We start from the raw sequence: 19,670 nt of genomic DNA on the forward strand, positions 1-19,670 counted from the left end.
ATCGTCCGCATATTGGTGGTATTTTATCCCGTGCCTCCGAATGATCTCGCCCAGCGGTTTCATGTATATGTTAAATAGTAGGGGGGATAAGACCGAATCCTGCGGCACCCCGCATGTTAGGGGCCTCAGGGACGATCTCTGCCCCCCGACCAACACCAACTGCGACCTGTCCGAGAGGTAGGAGGAGAACCACTGCAAAACAGTGCCTCCCACCCCCACCTCCCGCAGTCGTCGCAGAAGGATACCATGGTCGATGGTATCGAAAGCCGCTGAGAGGTCAAGGAGAACCAGGATGGACGCATAGTCTCCATCTCTGGCCCTCCAGAGATCATCGGTCAATGCGACCAAAGCGGTTTCTGTGCTGTAACCAGGTCTGAAGCCGGACTGGAAGGGGTCAAGATAACTAGCTTCCTCCAAGGCCCGTTGAAGCTGGAAGGCCACCACCTTCTCCACAACCTTCCCAATAAAGGGGAGGTTGGAGACAGGACGAAAGTTGTTTAAAATGGCTGGATCCAAGGATGGTTTCTTCAGGAGGGGTCTCACCACCGCCGTTTTGAGTACGGCGGGGAAGTGCCCCTCCCGAAGGGAGGCGGTCACGACCGCCTGGATCCAGCCATGTGTCACCTCCCTGCTGTTGGCAACCAGCCAGGAGGGACACGGGTCCAGAATGCAGGTGGAGGCACTTACAGCTCGAATGGCCTTGTCCACATCCCCAGAGGCAACATCCTGGAACTCAACCCAGAGATGATTTGCCAAGTAATCCTCCTGTGTCTCGGCTGGATCTACTGCGGTGGAGTCCAAGTCCGACCGAAACCGAGCTACTTTGTCCGCCAAGAACTGAGCATAGTCCTCAGCCCTACCCTGCAAGGGGTCTCCCGCATCCCTCCTATTAAGGAGGGAGCGGGTTATCCTAAACAGGGCGGCTGGGCGTGACTCGGCGGACGCTACCAAGGCAGAGATGTGTGATCTTTTGGCAGCTCTTAATGCCCGGACGTAGTCCTTGGTGCAGGTAGTCAGAAGTGCTCGGTTCGCCTCGGACTTATCGGACCTCCACAGGTGCTCTAGGCATCTCCTCCGGCGTTTCTTCTCCCGGAGCTCCTCGGTGAACCAAGGAGGTCTCCGGGATCCACTGACCCGGAGGGGCCGTAGTGGCGCAATCTGATCTAGAGACTCCGACGCCGCCGAATGCCAGGCGGCAACCAGAGTCTCCGCCGAACCCTATACTGTTCCAGACAAATGGCTATCCAACATCTTCTTAAAGACTTCCAGTGTTGGGGCATTCACAACTTCTGGAGGCAACTTCTGTTCCACTGATTAATTGTTCTAATTGTGAGGAAATTTCTCCTCAGTTCTAAGTTACTTCTCTCCTTGATTAGTTTCCATCCATTGCTTCTTGTCCTGCCCTCAGGTGCCTTGGAGAATGGCTTGACTCCCTCTTCTTTGGGGCAGCCCCTGAGATATCGGAAGACTGCTATCATGTCTCCCCTGGTCCTCCTTTTCATTAAACTAGACATACCCAGTTCCTGCAACCGTTCTTCATATGTTTTAGTCTCCAGTTTTGGGCGACTCTCTTTTGGGCACCAGGGAACAGTGCTATGGAGAGAGGTTTTTCTGCAGACTGGAGGGGGTGTGATTTTGGGTGCTGCCTGAATTCCGCAGATGGGGTTTCACTAGTTTGCGCAGCCCGGATGTTGGCATGTCATGGCCCAGGGATTGGGGACCTCTGATTTAGGAAGGGATGTGGTGGCTCAGTGGCTAAGTCGCTGAGCTTGTCGATCAGAAAGTTCGGCATTTCGGTGGTTCAAATCCCTAGTGTCATGTAACGGAATGAGCTCCCGTGACTTGTCCCAGCTTCTGCCAACCTAGTTCGAAAGCATGTAAAAAATGCAAGTAGAAAAATAAGGACCACCTTTGGTGGGAAGGTAACAGCATTCCGTGCGTCTTTGGTGTTGAGTCATGCCGGCCACATGACCACGGAGACGTCTCCGGACAGCGCTGGCTCTTCGGCTTTGAAACAGAGATGATCACCGCCCCCTTGAGTCAGGAACGACTAGTGCCTAGTGCGAGGGGAACTTTTACCTTTAAGATTTGCAAAATCCTATGAGTGGCTTCACTTGAAGGATGAGATTGCAGTGTTACAAGGAGTTTGCCGGTCATTTGCCAGTCATGGAACCTGTTTCTCCACTTCCATCTGGGATATTTTGCCATGTCTATGCCAGGAAACAACTGGTCTGCCACCCAGGTGTGGTTCTCCCAGATTAGCATGACTTAATTAAGAGGGAAAAAATTAGGCTGTAAGAATTCTTACAGCCTAATTCCACCAGCCTTGAAATTTTGGCCTTGGAGAACCTAAAACTATGCCACCTATAATCTGACCTAAGTATAGTACATAAAATTGTCTTCTACAACGTCCTACCTGTCAATGACTATTCAGCTTCAACCACAATAATACACAGGCAAACAATCAATGCAAACTCAAGGTAAACCGCTCCAAACTCGATTGCAGAAAATACGACTTCAGCCACAGAGTGGTCAACGCCTGGAATGCTCTACCCGACTCCACTGTTACATCCTCAAACACCCCCCCCCCAACAGCTTCAACCTCAAACTTTCTAGCATGGACCTCACCCCATTCCTAAGAGGTCCGTAAAGGGGGCGTGCATAAGCGCACCAGCGTGCCTTCCGTCCCTGTCCTATTGTCCCCATTTATTCATACTCATTTCCTGTGTTCTTATTCATGTTTATTCTTATTCCTATTATCTTGTACGTGAGTGACTACATACATAAATAAATATGTTTTCTCAGCTACAACACATACATAGGCAGTCCTTGAGTTAAAACCACAGCCGGAACTGGAATTTCCATGGCTAAGCCAGGCAGTTGTTAAGTGAGTTGTGCATCCAAATGGAAGAAGCTTCTTGGATGAGAAGTGAAACGTTTTCAAGGGAGGGGGAAAAAAAACCTCCAAGAAAGTCCAGTTGCCTTTTGGGGGGGTGGGGAAAAGCACCTTTGGGATGCCTTTGCTTAGCAGTGGAAATTTGGGGCTCGATTCTGGGCGTAAGTCGAGGACTAGCCGTATGTCCTGCGTCCCAATCAGCTTCTATGACGGAATGTCTCTCTTCTTTTCTTCCCCTCCTTCTGGGTTTAGATGATCCAGGAGAGCAGTCACTACCCCACGCTAATGCAGAGAGCGTCTTGGATGCTGGCGGTGCCCCTGAAGGAGCAGTGTCACTTCCGCACGCCGAGCAACTCCATTGCCAACAACTACACCTTGACCGCGCGCGACCTGAAGATGAAGGATCTGCAGAAGCTGGCTTCCCCTGTCCGAATCAGGAAGGCTTCTGGCTGCACCAAACAGAAAGCCGAATGTCCACGTATCCTCCGAGCTTCAACAGCGTAGAGATCCATGTATATTGGAGGTTCCCCGTCATCCAGGCCAAGGTTTAACAGATTAACAGAGTTGGAAGGGACCTTGCAGGTCATCTAGTCCAACCCTCTGCCCAAGCAGGAGACCCTACACCATTTCTGACAGGTAGCAGTCCAGTCTCTTCTTAAAAGCTTCCAGTGATGAAGCTCCAACAACTTCCGAATTGGTTGATTGAACTTTTTTTTCCATTGGTTGATTGTTCTCTCTGTCAGAAAATGTCTCCTTATTTCCAGGTTGAATCACTCCTTGTTCAGTCTCCATCCATTATTCCTTGTCTGGCCTTCAGATGCTTTGGAAAATAGCTTGACCCCTTCCTCTCTGTGGCAGCCCCTCAAGTATTGGACCACTGCTATCCTGTCTTCCCTGGTCCTTCTCTGCACTAGACTAGCCATGCCCAGTTCCTGCAATCATTCCTTGGGTTGCCCCAAAGGTGCTTCCCAAAAGGCAGCTGGACTTTCTTGGCCCAAATATGAATTTTAAAAGGCAATAGGACTTCCTTTGTTTTTATTTGAAGACGTTTTGCTTCTCATCCAAGAAGCTGCTTCAGTTCAGAACTGGAGAAGCTTCCTGGATGAAAAGCGGAACATTAACTTTCTTTTTCTTTTCTTATTTTGGCTGAGGCTTTTCTTTAACGAGATCTCCTAGCTGCTAAAGAATATGCGCCATCCGAAAAGAAGATGAAAATGTATGTAAGAAACCTCGAAGGGGAATATGAAAGGTATTGTCACGTTTTTAACCTTTTTTTGCTTATTCAGTAGATAACGGTTGAACAAGTTAGGGTCCCTCAAATAAGCCACATTTTGCAAAGTTCACGTAACATTCTTAGCCTTAAAGAAAGTTTACAATCCATAGTGCTTGGGCTGACAGGCATGCTCTAAGATCTAGTTCATCTAATCATGGTTCCCTGAAATAAACCACAATGGGCTGCCTTTGCTTGATGTGTTGAGTCAGGAAACATGGTGTACAGACCTTAACTTACGTGCACCAGAACCAAGCAAACTGTACTATTTCTCTTTGCAGCTAACAAGCCCTTGTAACTAATAACCCCTTGTTATTCAGAAGTATAGCCCCTTCCTTGGAGGGTTTGTTTATTGGTTTATTTATCAAACTTGTAGACTGCTGATCTTGCCAGAGGTGATTCTAGGTGGCTTACAGACATTGAGTAAAATGCAGAATAAAACGTTCAAACAATCAAGAAATTTTAAAATCCCATTAAAATAAAACTAAGATAGGAACAGCCTGTTGTGGCCCGCCAGTGAAGCTGGCTGCAGATTCAGACAGTGAGGAGGTTGGGAAGGAACATGGGCGAGTCCTGGAGGCTGGGGAAAGCTCTGATGAGGGCGCTGTGTCAGAGGAGAGAGGCAACCAGGGCCGTATGCCAATTATCAGCTGCCTTCAGAGTCAGACACCAGTGAGGCAGATGAACAGCTGGAGCCTGTTCTCCAAATGCGCATCCACAGAGTTGCCAGACGAAGGGAACAGCTAAAGAACAGGGGTCGACCTGGAAGTAAGGCCACAGGTGGAAGATGAATGGCCCCTCTCGGAGGAAATAAAAGAGGAGCGGAAGGGGAGTTGAGTTTGCAGGAGGCAATTAGTTCCCTTAATTGGCTCATGTCTCTGACCTGTGGGGGAGATATATTTTTATACTCCGGAGCATGTTACACTCCAAAAAATACGGTACCTGTTGATTGTGATTCATTTCAGGGCTGAAATTGTGTCCCAGGTGTGTAGTCTCGATTTGCTGCGGTTGGACGTTCAAACAGTGGAGTTGCCTCATTATTCCGAAAACCAGCCTCTGACCCCAGAGGAGCAAATTGTTGTGATGCATCAGCATGAGGAAGAGATGAGCAAAGGACTACAGGCACCCACAGAGGAAGATCTGGAGGTGGCTAAGCCAATTCACAAGGGGGTCTTTTCAAGCATCTTTTATTGGCAGGCCTAGAGGAATACAGAATCACGGGGGTCTTAAAGCTTTCCAGGCTGTGGTCATCTCCACTTGGGAGAGCCAGTTTGGCCTCGTGGTTAAGGCGAATAGGTCCATTTTTCTGAGGTACGCAGTAAAAGGGAATTAGGTGTCAGGGCTGCTTCACTCAGTAACCAAAAAAGAAACCACTCAACTCCATTTTGCAGAATTAAGAGTACTTTTACTGGTTATGAGTAGATAGTAGCTAGGCAAAGCAGGATCTGAGGCAAAAGCGCGCGTAATCATAGATATCAATATGTGACCCATTCGCCTTCCCCTGGTAACCCTATCCCATAGTTCAGTCCAAACACTCCACATGTGTCATGTGGGAGACATCTTCAAAAATCATCATCAGGTTCGTGACCCGACAAATGCGCGCTTGACTAAAGGGCGCCGATGAAACCGCGGTGACAAAACCGTGATGTCATCAAGGTGCCGACAACAGCGCGCCGACAGAAGTGCGATTTAAGTTAAGGTAAGGGTTAGGTTCAGGGTTAATTTTAGGGTTAGGTTCAGGGTTAGGTTCAGGGTTAGGTTCAGAGTTAGGTTCAGGGTTAGGTTCAGGGTTAGGTTCAGGGTTAGGGTTAGGTTTAGGGTTAGGTTTAGGGTTAGGTTTAGGGTTAGGTTTACAGCGCACTTCTGTCGGCGCGCTGTTGTCGGCGCGCTTCATCACTCATTCGTCGGCGCGGTTTAGAACTCACGGTTTTGTCACCACGGTTTAGTCGGGCGCGCTTTTGTCGGTGAACCCATCAGGTTGGTATGCCGGACAGTTGGCCTTGGTGGGAAACTCCTCTTCCTGCCACATGCGCAGTAGATGGTGAGAACAACTCCCTTTTTACAGTCATTCCTGCACAGAATATTTCCCACACCCAAATACCATGCCCCCCCCTCCCTGTTTCAATGGCAGCCGAAAAGCAAGCAGCAAAACAGAGGCTGACATTAGGGTAGTTGACTTTTTTCCAACAGAGGCACAGCAATACAGGTAGTCTTCAACTTACAACAGTTCATTTAGTGACCAAAGTTACAACATCACCGAAAAAGGCGACTGCTGGACGTTTTTCACACTTACAATGATTGTAGCCTCCCCAGTTGTCACATGATTTTGACAACTGACTCATATTTTTGACAGTTGCCGTGTCCAAGAGTCAGGTAATCAATCGCCTTTTGTGACGTCCTTTTTTTTTTTTTGGTTATATGCTTTTTATTTTATTTTTATATATACATCATCATCAATACATGAAGAGTGTGGCATCTGGGTGTCATTCATTTGGATACAAATAACAATACTAATATCAATAACATTTGTTACATTGGTTATTATATACTCCTAGTATTAATACTCATATTTGTATTTTAGTCCATTATTTAGTTATTCAGTATTTCAATGCACCATTCTAATGCTAATTCCAATATTATTTAAGCATACATAATAACACCTTTTGTGACCTTCTGACAAGCAAAGTCCATGGGGAAACCAGATCCACGTAACGACCGTGTGACTGCCTTCACAACTGAAGTGATTCAACTTAACAAACCTGGCAAGGAAGGTCGTAAAATGGGGCAAAACTCACTTAACAAATCTCTTGCTCGACAACACAGATTTTAGGCTCAATTGTGGTCGCAGGTCGAGGACTACCTGTACACATTATTTTACTTATGTGAAAGGCCATCATACAAAATTTAACGTAGGGGTCCTCAATCCCCCCAATGTCAACTCTCTGTGTTCACATTCCATGCAGAGCGTCGGCGGAGCCGGATCTCAGATTACAGTAGCTGGGTTGAGATGAATGAAACTATTGGATAATGTGATTTACGACACAGACTGAAAGGGAGAAAAGGAACACAGGCAAAGTTCAGAAGCAGATAAAGAAGGCAAAAAAGGTGGCTGCTCTCCAGCTCTGTTTGGATAGCTGGCCTTTTGCTATGGTCTTCTGTTGTGGCCCAGCAGGTGCCGTTGGAGCTGCCACCAGACTCTGACAGCGAGGGGCTCTCTGAGTCGGCTCTGGAGGATGTGGAGAACCCTGGACAGGGTTCCGACTCCAAGCAGGGCACAGAGAGGCTGGTTGGCCACCAGGAGGCACCTGAGCCTTGGACCAGTGGGGAGGAGACAAAGGAGAGTGAGCTGGAGGCCAGTAGTGACTTGTTCCTGGATGCACACCATCGAAGAGCTACTAGGCGTCAGGAACAATTATGCAATTACAGGAGGTAATTGCACTCAGCTGGTGGTCATTAGGCTCCTCTCCAGACTATAAAAAGCTACTGGTGCACACAGCCCTCTTTGCAGAAGTCAATGCAGGATTGAATATCGGAGGACATTACTGTGAGCTTGGCAGGCTGGATTGCTGCCAAGCCTTATCTGTGTTTATTGCTGCCTGAGTTTGTCTGAGTTGCTGCCAAGGTCCTTATCTGTTTGTTCTGCTTGGCTTTCAGCCACTGAGGTCTTGGTGTCTTGCTATTAAAGAACATTCCAGTTAAGCTTGTCTCGGCATTTGTTACTGGACGGAGGAGGGGGTCAGAACAGTCTTCTGAGTACCCCCTCGGCACTCCCGATATTTAAAAGCAAAAGATGGCTGTCTGTAAAGTACCCTAACGATGCCTACTTCATAATAAGCGACCCGATATTGTAATAGAAAAAGCAGTCATTTATTAACAGCTTCATTAGGCATTCTTCATTAAGCATTTCTTATTCGCAGCCATCTTTTTTGCCTTCTTTACCTGCTTCTGAACTTTGCCTGTGTTCCTTTTCTCCCTTTCAGTCTGTGTCGTAAATCACATTATCCAATAGTTTCATTCATCTCAACCCAGCTGCTGTAATCTGAGATCTGGCTCCGCCGACGCTCTGCATGAATTATCAATATAGAGAGTTGACACCCAGTCTGTGAACTAGCATCAGTCTGCCAAACAAGTGAAGCCCCATCCATGGGATGCAGGCAGCACACAAAATCACTTCTATCTACCAAAGTGGTCCCTGGTGCCCAAAGGATTGCAGGGGGGCGGGCACTGATTTAATGGATATTTTGTGATCTGAATTGGCAAGCGGGATGATCCAAAGATTGTAATGCTAGTGACTGACTTTTTTTTTTTTTTTTGAAAATCCATTTTGTATCTCTTTGCAGAGATATTGCTATTACATCCATAAAGGCATCCGGAAGGACATGTTAGCGCCCCAGGATGAAAACGTGCTGAGCAATATTTTGACTCGCATCCCAAGTAATTTCCTTGCCAGCCCAGATCTGGAGGCCTTATTGAATAGTTTGATGGAAGAAATTCAAAGCGATTATCAGATTTGGCTCATGAAAAACATTGGTGAGTGGAAGAAGACAAAGTCCTTAGGCAAACAAAACAAATTGTGAAAAACCAATTTTTTTGAACAGTCACTTCCTTCAAGTAGAACCCTAAGAATTCAAGTCTTGAACTTTTAGCTGAATTATAGGTGCTGAATGCTCAGATAGGTAAATCATAGCTTGAATAATATCTTGAGTAAAGGAAATCAGGCAGGCTCACCCCACCTTCCAAATCATAAATCATGGTTTTAAGCCACATTGACTAGATCCATACAACACACTTCTCTAGGGTCAAACCAAGACTTCAAAGTCAGAATGAGGGGAGGAGGGAATCAGGTTTTGTGTGGCAAGAGAAAGTGGCTTGTTTGTTTGTTTAAATTTGCCACCCATCTCACCACCTTCACTTTTAAATTAACACAATCAACTAGATTTAAATATTTGCTTGTTCAAATTAAATAAGACCCAGGAGTCACTTCAAAGCCACATCATGGAATTGGATTGGTCTATTTTTCTGGCTTCTACTCTTAATGCGTCAAGAAAGTGTGCAAAATTTGGGTGAACGCAATCCTTTGCTTTACATCGCGCCACCTAGTGCCTATTGGTGCATTTAGAATTAGAATTCTTTATTGGCCAAGTGTGATTGGACACACACAAGGAATTTGTCTTTGGTGCATATGCTCTCAGTGTACATAAGAGAATAAAACTACATTAATCAAGAATAAAAAGATACAACATTTAGTGATAGTCGTAGGTTACTAATAAGCTATCAAATCGTATTAGGAAACAAATAAAACAATATAAATTGAAAGCTACAAGCTACATGGTTATAGTCATAAGTGTGGAGAAATAGATACTAGGAAGGAAGAGATGAATAATAATAATACATTCTTAGTAAATTATTTGGCAGTATTGACAGTATTGTGGGAATATTGTTGTTAAGAAGAGTGATGGCATTTGGGGAAAACACTGTCCTTGTGTCTAGTTGGTCTGGTGTGCAGTGCTCTATAGCAACGTTTTGAGGGTATGAGTTGAAACAGTTTATGTCCAGGATGCGATGGGTCTGTAGATATTTTCCCAGCCCTCTTTTTGATTCATGCAATATACAGGTCCTCAACGGAAGGCAGGTTGGTAGCCATTGTTTTTTCTGCAGTACTAATTATCCTCTGAAGTCTGTGTCTGTCTTGTTGGGTTGCAGAACCAAACCAGAGAGTTATGGAGGTACAGATGACAGACTCAATAATTTCTCTTTAGAACTCAATCAGCAGTTCTTTGGGAATTGATTCTAGCTTTTAAATTTACTTTTAAAAAAATAAATTATTTTTTTAAAAATTTAATTCTAGCTTTTAAAAGATTGCATCGACATTTAATTACCTTTTCGGTTTGCTTCCAATACCTTGTTCTTCCCTTTTTCTGCCAGTTGATTACATCTTGATGGATCCCGATGAGAAAAAAAGACTTTTTATAGGCAACATCCCTCAACCTTTTCCCCGACGAATCATCCGGGCTCCGGTTCCTTGGCACAAAATTTACCAAGAAACCAAACTCTGGAACGAGACCCATCTCTTCACTGTGAATCCTATGATGTTCACTTTGCAGCAACTCTGGTTTACTGAGTGAGTCATCTTGCTTAAATGTTGTGGCCTGCCAGCGGCCAGCAGAGCTGGCTGCAGATTCGGACAGTGAAGAGGTTGGGGAGGAACATGGGCCAGTCCTGGAGTAAACTCGGCTCAATTCTAAAGGGTACAAGGTCATGCAAACTGTGGCTCTCTCTCCCATCCAGGTTTTCTGAACTGAGATTTATTCGTACCAAGGAGATCCTAGAAGGAGATTTGCCCCTCCTTCCGAGCGAATTTGAAGAGCTGATCCGAAGGCAGTGCCAGGAAGCTCATGAAATCCTTCAGACCAGGTTAGAAATATTCAAACCCTGCCAAATAAGGGGTAGACCTCAATGTTCGACCATAATTGAGTCCATGTTGTGGTCCTCCAGCAGAGCTGGTGGCAGAGTCGGACAGTGAGGAGGTTCGGGAGGAACATGGGCCAGTCCTGGAGGCTGGAGAAGGCTCAGACGAGGGCTCTGTGTCGGAGGCAGAGACGGGGATGAGGCTGTCTGGCAATGATCACATGCCTACGGAGCTAGACAGCAGTGAGGCAGAGGAACAGCTGGAGCCTGTTCCCAGTGTGCACATGCGCAGAGCTGCCAGAAGAAAAGAACAACTCGGAAATTAGGGTCGACTTGGGAGTAAAGTCACAGGTGGATGGTGAATGGCCCCTCCCATAGGACATAAAAGAGAAGTGAAAGGGGAGTGGGCTTTTGCAGGAAATAATTCGTTCAGATTCGTTCCAGGAGTGTGAAGATCTGGACGTGAACCTCAGAGAGACTGTGCCCAAGTCTTTCCTTGCACAGCACCTCATTTGGAAAATATTGACATGGCAGCTTTCCAAGATAGATAAGGTCTGTGTTCATAAATACACCTTTGAAAGACTGTTTGCCAGGCCTTTGCTGAATGTGAAGGAGATGAATTCACCTTCGTTTAATAAAAGGGGGTTTGTCAAGACCAGGATTCTGCCTCATGTTTTTGGGGAAGCCTAGGCCAGAACAGCCCAACATTTCCGTCGCTAAGCGAAACGTTGATTAAGTGAAATTTTGCCCCATCTGGGAAGATGACAAAGGACGATCCCATCCTAACCCTAACCCTGAACCAATTGATGCCGGTTGCCCTGATTTTGATTCATGATGACTACAATGGAGTTCCAAATTTCTGTTGTTATGGAGACATTTGTTCAGTGGGTTTTGCCCCATTTTATGACTTTTCTTGCCGTAGCTCTTAAGTGAATCACTTCAGTTGCTAAGCTAGTAACCTGGTTGAATCCTGATTTCCTCATTGACTTCGCTTGTCAGAAGGTTGCAAAGGGATCACTTGATCCCAGGACATGGCAACTGTCAAGCATCTTTGTATTTAAAATCTTTGTATTTTGCCTTCCAGCTTTCTGATCTTGAGGCCTTTGCAACTCATCGTTGAACTGTCCCACCCAAAAGTACCTGAGCAAATGGCACTTTCCATGTCATTACAGGTGGATCCCCAGGTGCGCTGACCTCTTCATCGAGCAGAAAGAGAAGTGGTTGCACCTTGCCCCTCAAAATGACTTAGATTCTTCTCAGCAAATAGAGGAATACTTTGCTTCGGTCGCCATCCTGATGTCCCTGCAACTGCGGGAGATGGTCAACAATTCCCTAGAGGACTTGCTCAATTTTTTTAAGATACACAAGGTAAGTTGTGGCGTACAGGCAGTCCTCGATATATGACCACAACAGAGCCCAACATTTCTGTGGTTCAGTGAAGCATTTGTTGAGTGAATTCCTGTCCCAGTTGTTCAGTGAATCACTGTGGTTGTTAAGTGAGTGTCACAGATGTTTAGGCAAAAAAACAAAACAAAATGCAGAGGTAAAGTATATATGGTACCTCAACCAATAGTAGTAACTGTGAGAAGGATCTTGGAGTCCTAGTGGAGAACCATTTAAATAGGATCCAGCTGTGTGCAGCAGCTGCCAAAAAAGCCAACACAGTTCTAGGCTGCATCAACAGAGGGATAGAATCATGATCAAGTGAAGGGTTAAGACCACTTTATAATGCCTTGGTAAGGCCATACTTGGAATACTGCATTCAGTTTTGGTCGCTACGATGTAGAAAAGATGTGGAGACTCTAGAAAGAGTGCAGAGAAGAGCAACCAAGATGATTAGGGGACTGGAAGCTAAAACATATGAAGAACGGTTGCAGGAACTGGGCATGTCTAGTCTAGTGAAGAGAAGGATCAGGGGAGACATGATAGCAGTCTTCCAATATTTGAAGGGCTGCCACAGAGAGAAAGGGGTCGACTTGTTTTCTAAAGACCAGACAAGGAATAATGGCTGGAAACTGATCAAGGAGAGAAACAACTTAGAACTGAGGAGAAATTTCCTGACAGTTAGAACAATTAATCAGTGGAACAGCTTGCCTCCAGAAGTTGTGAATGCTCCAACGTTGGAAGTTTTTAAGAAGATTTGGATAACCATTTGTCTGAAGTGGTGTAGGGTTTCCTGCCTAAGCAGGACTAGAAGACCTCCAAGGTCCCGTCCAACTCTGTTAGTCTATCATTCTATCATGGTAAGTGAATCTGGCTTCTCCTTGCTTGTCAGAAGGTTGCAAAAATGGATCATGTGACCCTAGGACACTGCAACCGTCAGAAATGTGAGTCAGACATCAAGTGGCCAAGTTTTGATCACATGACTTCAATGGTTGGAAGTGTGAAAAACTCCATAAAAACTTCAATTGTAGATAGCGCCCTGATCCCAAAAATCGGTTCTTTCTGCTTATTCCCTGCATGTGACCTCATGATGTCTTTCCTTCTTTCTCTTCAGGATGGAAATGATTTTGGTGATGTTTACCAAGACATGCAGTTCTTTATTCCTCAAATATTGGTCCTCAAACTAGATGTGGAGGATCCGTCTATTATATTTGATCCCGACGTGCAGAGTTTGTGGGATTTGGTCTACCGCTGTTTTATTGAGATCCTCAAATCTTCTGAAGATCTTCCAAAGGTATGCCAAAGGAAAAACATGGCCAAGTTCATTTCTTGGGTTACTCTGGGGGTTGAACTCTTGAAGAAGTCACCATTGATTGGGGTCCCTGAACTTCCTCAACTAAAGCTGGATGGGGAGGGTGAGCTGAGGATCTGAAGCAGGAATACAAGTAGCTTTTTGTGAGGTTGCTGTAACTTTGGACCATCATTAATTGGACGGTCGTAAATTGAAGATGGCTGTACAATGGCTTGTTGTAGGAGGAGGACAGGCAGAATCTGGGGAGGGAGTCAAGAGAGGAATCAACCTGGAATCCTTACGTTCCCATAAGTGGGTCTAAGTTCAATCCCTCTTGTGTTAGTTCTTATCTACTGCCAATTTAGTGCTGGCTGTTAGTTGACTACTAAGATCATGGCATCTGGCTCTCTCAATTCCTGGCAAATAGATGGGGAAGAAATGGAGGTAGTGACAGACTTTACTTTCCTGGGCTCCAAGATCACCGCAGATGGAGAAATCACTGCAACCAAGATATTAAAAGATGCTTGCTCCTGGGGAGGAAAGCTATGGCAAAGCTAGACAGCATACTAAAAAGCAGAGACATCACCCTGCCAACAAAGATGTGTCTAGTCAAGGCTGTGGTTTTCCCAGTTGCAATGGATGGCTGTGAAAGTTGGACCATAAGGAAGGCTGAGTGCCAAAGAATGGAGGCCTTTGAACTCTGGTGCTGGAGAAGACTCCTGTGAGTCCCTTGAGCTGCAAGGTGATCCAACCGGTCAGTCCTAGAGGAGATCAACCCTGGCTGCTCTTTAGAAGGCCAGATCCTGAAGAGGAAACTCAAAGGCTTTGGCCACCTAATGAGAAGGAAGGACTCATTGGAGAAGAGCCTCATGCTGGGAACGATGGAGGGCAAAAGAAGAAGGACTGCAAGGCCATCCAACTGGTCAGTCCTAGAGGAGATCAGCCCTGTCTGCTCTTGAGAAGGCCAGATCCTGAAGAGGAAATTCAAAGACTTTGGCCACCTAAGGAGAAGGAAGGACTCCCTGGAAAAGAGCCTCACTCTGGGAATGATGGAGGGCAAAAGAAGAAGGAGATGACAGAGAATGAGGTGGCTGGATGGAGTCACTGAAGCAGCCGGCGTGAGCTTAAATGGACTCCAAAGGATGGTAGAGGACAGGAAGGCTGGAGGAATGTTGTCCATGGGGTCGCGATGGGTTGGACACGACTTTGCAATTAACAACATTAGTTGACTGGATATTGTGCATAGGCATAAGCAATCAATTAATTTAATTAGAATTTAACTGGCAGTCCTGATTCTTCATGCCTCACATAGTAGAACAAAACATCGCGCTAGGTTATATTTCTTTTCCCCACTGTGCTTCAGTGCAACACATTGTAAAACTCTGAAGCATGATTTACAAAGCAGTGGGCTGGATTTACATATAATATTATAAAAAAAAATAACCATGTCCCTCCATGCCTTTTCATTCACTTGCTCAGTCACCTTCTGGGTTAGAGATACATCTTTAAAGAATTGGCCACATAAATGATTACCTCTTGTCTCACTGTATGTGTATCTGTATAACTTAGAATTATAAAATCTGAATTGTAAAAACCTGACTGGCCACTAGATGTCAGCAAAGGTTAGGGGTTTTTATAGCACCATCCTGCTAGTTATAAAATATTCATTGCCTTGAATAGATAGGATCATACAATACCAATGATTCTGTCTGTTGAGACCTTAATCCTCCAATTTTGGAATATATTTCTGAGTTAAGGTTTAGGTTTGATCTCAAACTGTTGCTGGGATGTGATTTCATCATTAAACTAATAAAATATGTTTGTGTGAGATTGATTATATCTTACTTTGAGTGTGTATGAGGTTAATATTAATTTTTGCATTTTAGGTTCAAGTGAAACTTTTCCCAGAATTAAAAGGAGATGACCTAATTCTTCGTACGGTCAACAAGGATGAAACCTTGGTGGCGGATTATGTACAAAAAACTGCGGAAATATTTAACCTCAATTTGATAGGCCCACAGAAGTAAGTTTGTTGGAAATAAAAGAACATAGGATTTAATTTAATTCCAGAAATCTTTCCTCTGGCAAATATTTCTTTCTGAACTTTTCCCGATGTTTTCCATTTGGCATAGATTCCTACGGGGACGGGGCGGGGGGCTAATATGGTGGCCATAATTTCTTTCAATTCTATCATTTTCTTTTTAAAAATCACTTATATCAATAGAAGAGAATATTTGTATTTCAGGGTTGAACTGTGGAATCCTCGGTGCTCTCTGAGCTTGGATGTTTTCTTGCAGACGTTTCGTTACCCTACTAGATCACATCATCAGTGCTCCGATGGTGTTGATGGTGCTGTGATGGTGATAATCAATTATTGATATTGTGACCTAGTTAGGTAATGAAACGTCTGCAAGAAAACAACCGAGCTCAGAGAGCACCAAGGACCCCACAGTCCTTTCCCTCTTCCTCTTCCTCCTCCCCCTCCCCGCCTCCTTGCAAACTCTTTTTAGCACTGATGATGTTACCTAGTTGGGTAAAGAAACGTTTGCAAGAAAACAACCAACTCAAAGAGCACCAAGGACTGCACAATTAAATTACTGAATTTGAGGGCCCTTTTCCAAAGAGAATAAAGGGATCATGGTTTGCTAACAGAATGGCCCCTGAAAGATAAATAGTTGAGCATACATTGGATTAAGCCTCCATGGCTAGTTTATGTTTGACTAGCCGATAACCTGGTGTTGCCCGGGTATTTATTTATAGGAGGAAAATGTCCAGACCAAAAGTAATTTCTAATGTTGGATTTTTCCCCTAAGCAGAGAGAGCCCCCTTGTGGAGTACTGTGAAGCTGTTACCATGGCAACTCCACTGCACTGTACAGTAGAAGTCATTTTGCAGCGGTACAGTAGAAGCCATTTCAAGGCACAACAGGCTGTATCTTAACAGAACCCCCCCCCTCCAAGGGGTGTTAGGGGTGTCTCACCCCCACAGCATTTCTTCCCAGAGAGTAAGTCATCTGTGTACCAAGTTTGGTTGAAATTGCTCGAGCTGTTCCAGAGTTATGCTGGAACGCATACAGACAGGTTTTTATATATAGATAGATTTAGGATGATGTGAACCCTGTCAGTGTGACATAACATAATGGGTGAGGCAAGGCAAGACTTGTATCCAAATAACCATGGTTAAACCCAGCATGGCTTATAATGTGCGAAATTATCCCAGAGAATAGAGTGAGATGCCACTGCTATTGGAAAAGAAATGTTTCTTCTGGACCTTGATTTAAGTCATTTCTTTTCTGCACAATCTTTTTGCACTGAAGGTACTTGAACGTGTATAGGAAATACAACGATCTCTTGAATAACAATGCCGAGAAAGACGTGACTGAATTTCTAAGCAAAAGACACGAGCTGGAAGATTTTGTAGAGGTATTGCTTTTCATTGTGTGAGAAGTCGATTTTCCTTATTCATGTAAACCTAGGAACAGCCTTTCCTAAAAGGACACTTGTAGGAAAATAGGTATACAGGTAATCCTCAACTTATGGCCCAAATTTATGTTGTTAAGTGAGACAATTGTTAAGTGAGCTTAGACCCATTTTACCGCCTTTTTCTTGCCTCCATTGTTAAGTGAAGCACTGCAGTTGATAAGCCAGATACCGGTCCTAACCGAGAGCCCTATCTATTGTGGAGCTGACTGGTGATAGGGAGTCACAGCAGAGGGTTGAAAGAGCCACATGCGGCTCCAGAGCCACATGTTGCCAACTCCCAGTCTAAAGGCTATTGTTTCTTCCTTCCTTCCTTCCTTCCTTCCTTCCTTCCTTCCTTCCTTCCTTCCTTCCTTCCTTCCTTCCTTCCTTGATGCGTAGTGGTTAAAATGCAGTATTGCAGGCTGACTCTGCCCACTGCCAAGGGTTTGCTCCTGACCCGTTCAAGGTTGGCTCCACCTTCCATCCTTCCGAAGTGGATCAAATGAGGACCCAGATTGTTGGGGACAAGAGGCTGACTCTGTAAACTGTTTAGAGAGGGCTGGAAAGCACTATGAAACACTATAAGTCTAAGAGCTACTGCTGACTAGCTGCTGTGGCGCAGTGGTAAGTGCTGTGGCTATGAGATTTTTAAGCGCCAGTCCAAAACAGACATTCGCTTGTAGACTGTACTTTTCCTTCCTTTAGATTCAGACAATGAGCCTGCTTCCCCTCAAATAGGCTAAAATAATCCCTGTGGCTCTCCTCCCCCCCCCTCCTGTAACAATTCTCCTTCCTTCTGTCGCCTTGCAGAAAATTGACGGCTTGACGAAATTGAAGAAAGAAATTGCTTCCTTGCACGTCACTGTCCCCTTGGCTCTCTTCTGCCTGGATGCCCTGAAACTGAACGAAGAGCTTTGCAATCGGACCCAGAGGCTGAAGGACAGACTGATTGAGTTTGAAATCGAGGAAAACAGGAACCTTAACAAGAGGTGTGGATGGCTGAGAACAGTCTTCGCCCGAAAGGATACTATTCTATTCCTTTCCAGCACGAGGGATCGCCTTTGAAGGCCCTGTAATTGTGCGGGAGGGTACGCAGGCAGGTCCATGCTGCCGGCATCATCCAATGCAAAGGAAGAAATAGCCCATCATCTGTGCAGATGGGATTAGAATATATAGGCAATCTACGTCCTATAACAATTGGGTGTTCCATCATGGGCGGGAGGAAGAAGAAGAGAAAGGAGAGGCAGGAGAGAGAAAGTGAAAAGGAGGAGAAGAAAAAAGGAAGGAGCAGAAAAGCAGAAAAACTGTTCAGAGGGAGGGATTGGAGAGTATGATACAATGGTTATAACTATAATCCTTTGCATTAAGTAGGGTGGATGTTATAGTCACGCCGCTTTTTCCTTCCTTTCAAGCATTTGCAACCAGTACAACATCATTGCCGACAAAGTCAGCGAAGTGCCTTTGACCACCGAGCAGCTGGTGGAACTCACAGCTTACTTGAAAAAATCCAGCGAAGTCACGGTGTTCAAGCTGCGTCGCGAAATCAAAGAAGCCATCTACCGGCTCGAGTTCCTAATGGACTACGCTGACCTTCCCAGTATGTTGTGGGACAGAACTTGGCCTCTGGTGCGGGGGCAGACTTCTGGACCAAGGTCTTGGCCTTGGAATTTCTGCCCGTTGGTTCTTCTTGAGAACCTTGCCTAACCTGTTCTGACCCAGTTCCCCAAGCATTTAATGGATATTTTATGGTCTGAATTTTTGCCCTGGCAAAAAGTTTCTCTCACAGGCTAACGAGTCTGTCCATCCGGAAGATGAATAGTTGTCTGCCCCACCTATTCATCTCCACCCACTGTCTTTCATCCCCAAAACTAGGGCGGGGCTTCGCTAGAAGCATTGGCTCTTCCATCCCAAGGACCGGCCCATAGATTTCCACTGCTCTCCTCTCCTCTGCCTTCTGCGCAGAGGCACGTCAGGCAATGGACCCAACTGTTCCTCCTCTTCCTCATCAGCCACCTCCAGACCTGGGGGCCTGGGGGCTGTTGACTCGCCACCTGAGGGCTGACAGAAAGCTCATCCTCTTCTGTCTCTGCCAGCTCCATTCCCTCTTCCCCCTCGGAGCTCCCAGATTTCCCTGATGCTTACCCTGATTCCCACGCCCCCTCCTCTGATTCTGTTGCTGGAAGGACCAGTGGCCAACAGGACACAATATAACCTCTTTAGATGTGGGTTGGAATTCGTGGTGACTAAGAAGCAAAAACCTTTCTCTTCCCCCAACTCCCAACTTTCTTTAAACCCTACCTATGGAAAGCAATGAAGGGGAAGATTCCAAGAACTTGGATCTGGTTGGAAGACCAACCTGATCCATCATAGACGTGAGGAGACTCTGGATCCCTCCTAAGCATGCCCCCAACACCCAACTTTCCCCCAACTCCCAAATTTCTTTAAACCCTACCTATGGAAAGCAATGAAGGGGAAGATTCCAAGAACTTGGATCTGGTTGGAAGACCAACCTGATCCATCATAGACGTGAGGAGACTCTGGATCCCTCCTAAGCATGCCTGTTTCTGGTCTTGGGATGTTTTCTTGGTCAAATAGAAAAAAATGACCTCCATCCTTCTGTTTTTTTAATTTACTAGGTGAAGATATCAGACTAAATAGTACAGTTCTTCATTGGCCAGATGGGATTGAAGATATCTTTGATACCAGTCGGAATCAACTCATGAACAGGAGGGAACAAGTCGAGATTTCTCTGATTAAAAGGTGGGTTACAGTCTACTAGGGAGCAGAGATTTCCTTTCTCCAAGTGGGCCTGATCCATGTTTCTTGGCTCAAGATCAGATGTTCCCACCGGATGCTTGGGAAGTTGAGGAAAGAAAATGGATATATGCAGAAAAATGATGAAAAGGGGATATAATTGATGGGAAAGCAATGAACATGGAGCCAAAATCTTAGGGAAGCTAC

The 19,670-nt window shown here is 45.4% G+C and overlaps 1 protein-coding gene across 1 annotated transcript in view; it reads left to right on the top strand.

Moving 5' to 3' along the window:
• DNAH3 (dynein axonemal heavy chain 3) overlaps nt 1–19,670 on the top strand; it is a 137,356-nt gene that overhangs the window by 11,160 nt on the left and 106,526 nt on the right. Inside the window, exons 6-17 of the mRNA XM_032231008.1 lie at nt 3,149–3,396; nt 5,132–5,312; nt 8,507–8,696; nt 10,092–10,287; nt 10,455–10,580; nt 11,747–11,942; nt 13,072–13,251; nt 15,135–15,271; nt 16,565–16,670; nt 17,520–17,698; nt 18,122–18,306; nt 19,346–19,469. Coding sequence (XP_032086899.1) covers nt 3,149–3,396; nt 5,132–5,312; nt 8,507–8,696; nt 10,092–10,287; nt 10,455–10,580; nt 11,747–11,942; nt 13,072–13,251; nt 15,135–15,271; nt 16,565–16,670; nt 17,520–17,698; nt 18,122–18,306; nt 19,346–19,469 — 2,048 coding nt within the window. The remainder of the gene's footprint in view (nt 1–3,148; nt 3,397–5,131; nt 5,313–8,506; nt 8,697–10,091; nt 10,288–10,454; nt 10,581–11,746; nt 11,943–13,071; nt 13,252–15,134; nt 15,272–16,564; nt 16,671–17,519; nt 17,699–18,121; nt 18,307–19,345; nt 19,470–19,670) is intronic.

The sequence above is a fragment of the Thamnophis elegans genome, chromosome 14 (genome assembly GCF_009769535.1).
Source record: "Thamnophis elegans isolate rThaEle1 chromosome 14, rThaEle1.pri, whole genome shotgun sequence".
NCBI lineage: Eukaryota > Metazoa > Chordata > Lepidosauria > Squamata > Colubridae > Thamnophis > Thamnophis elegans.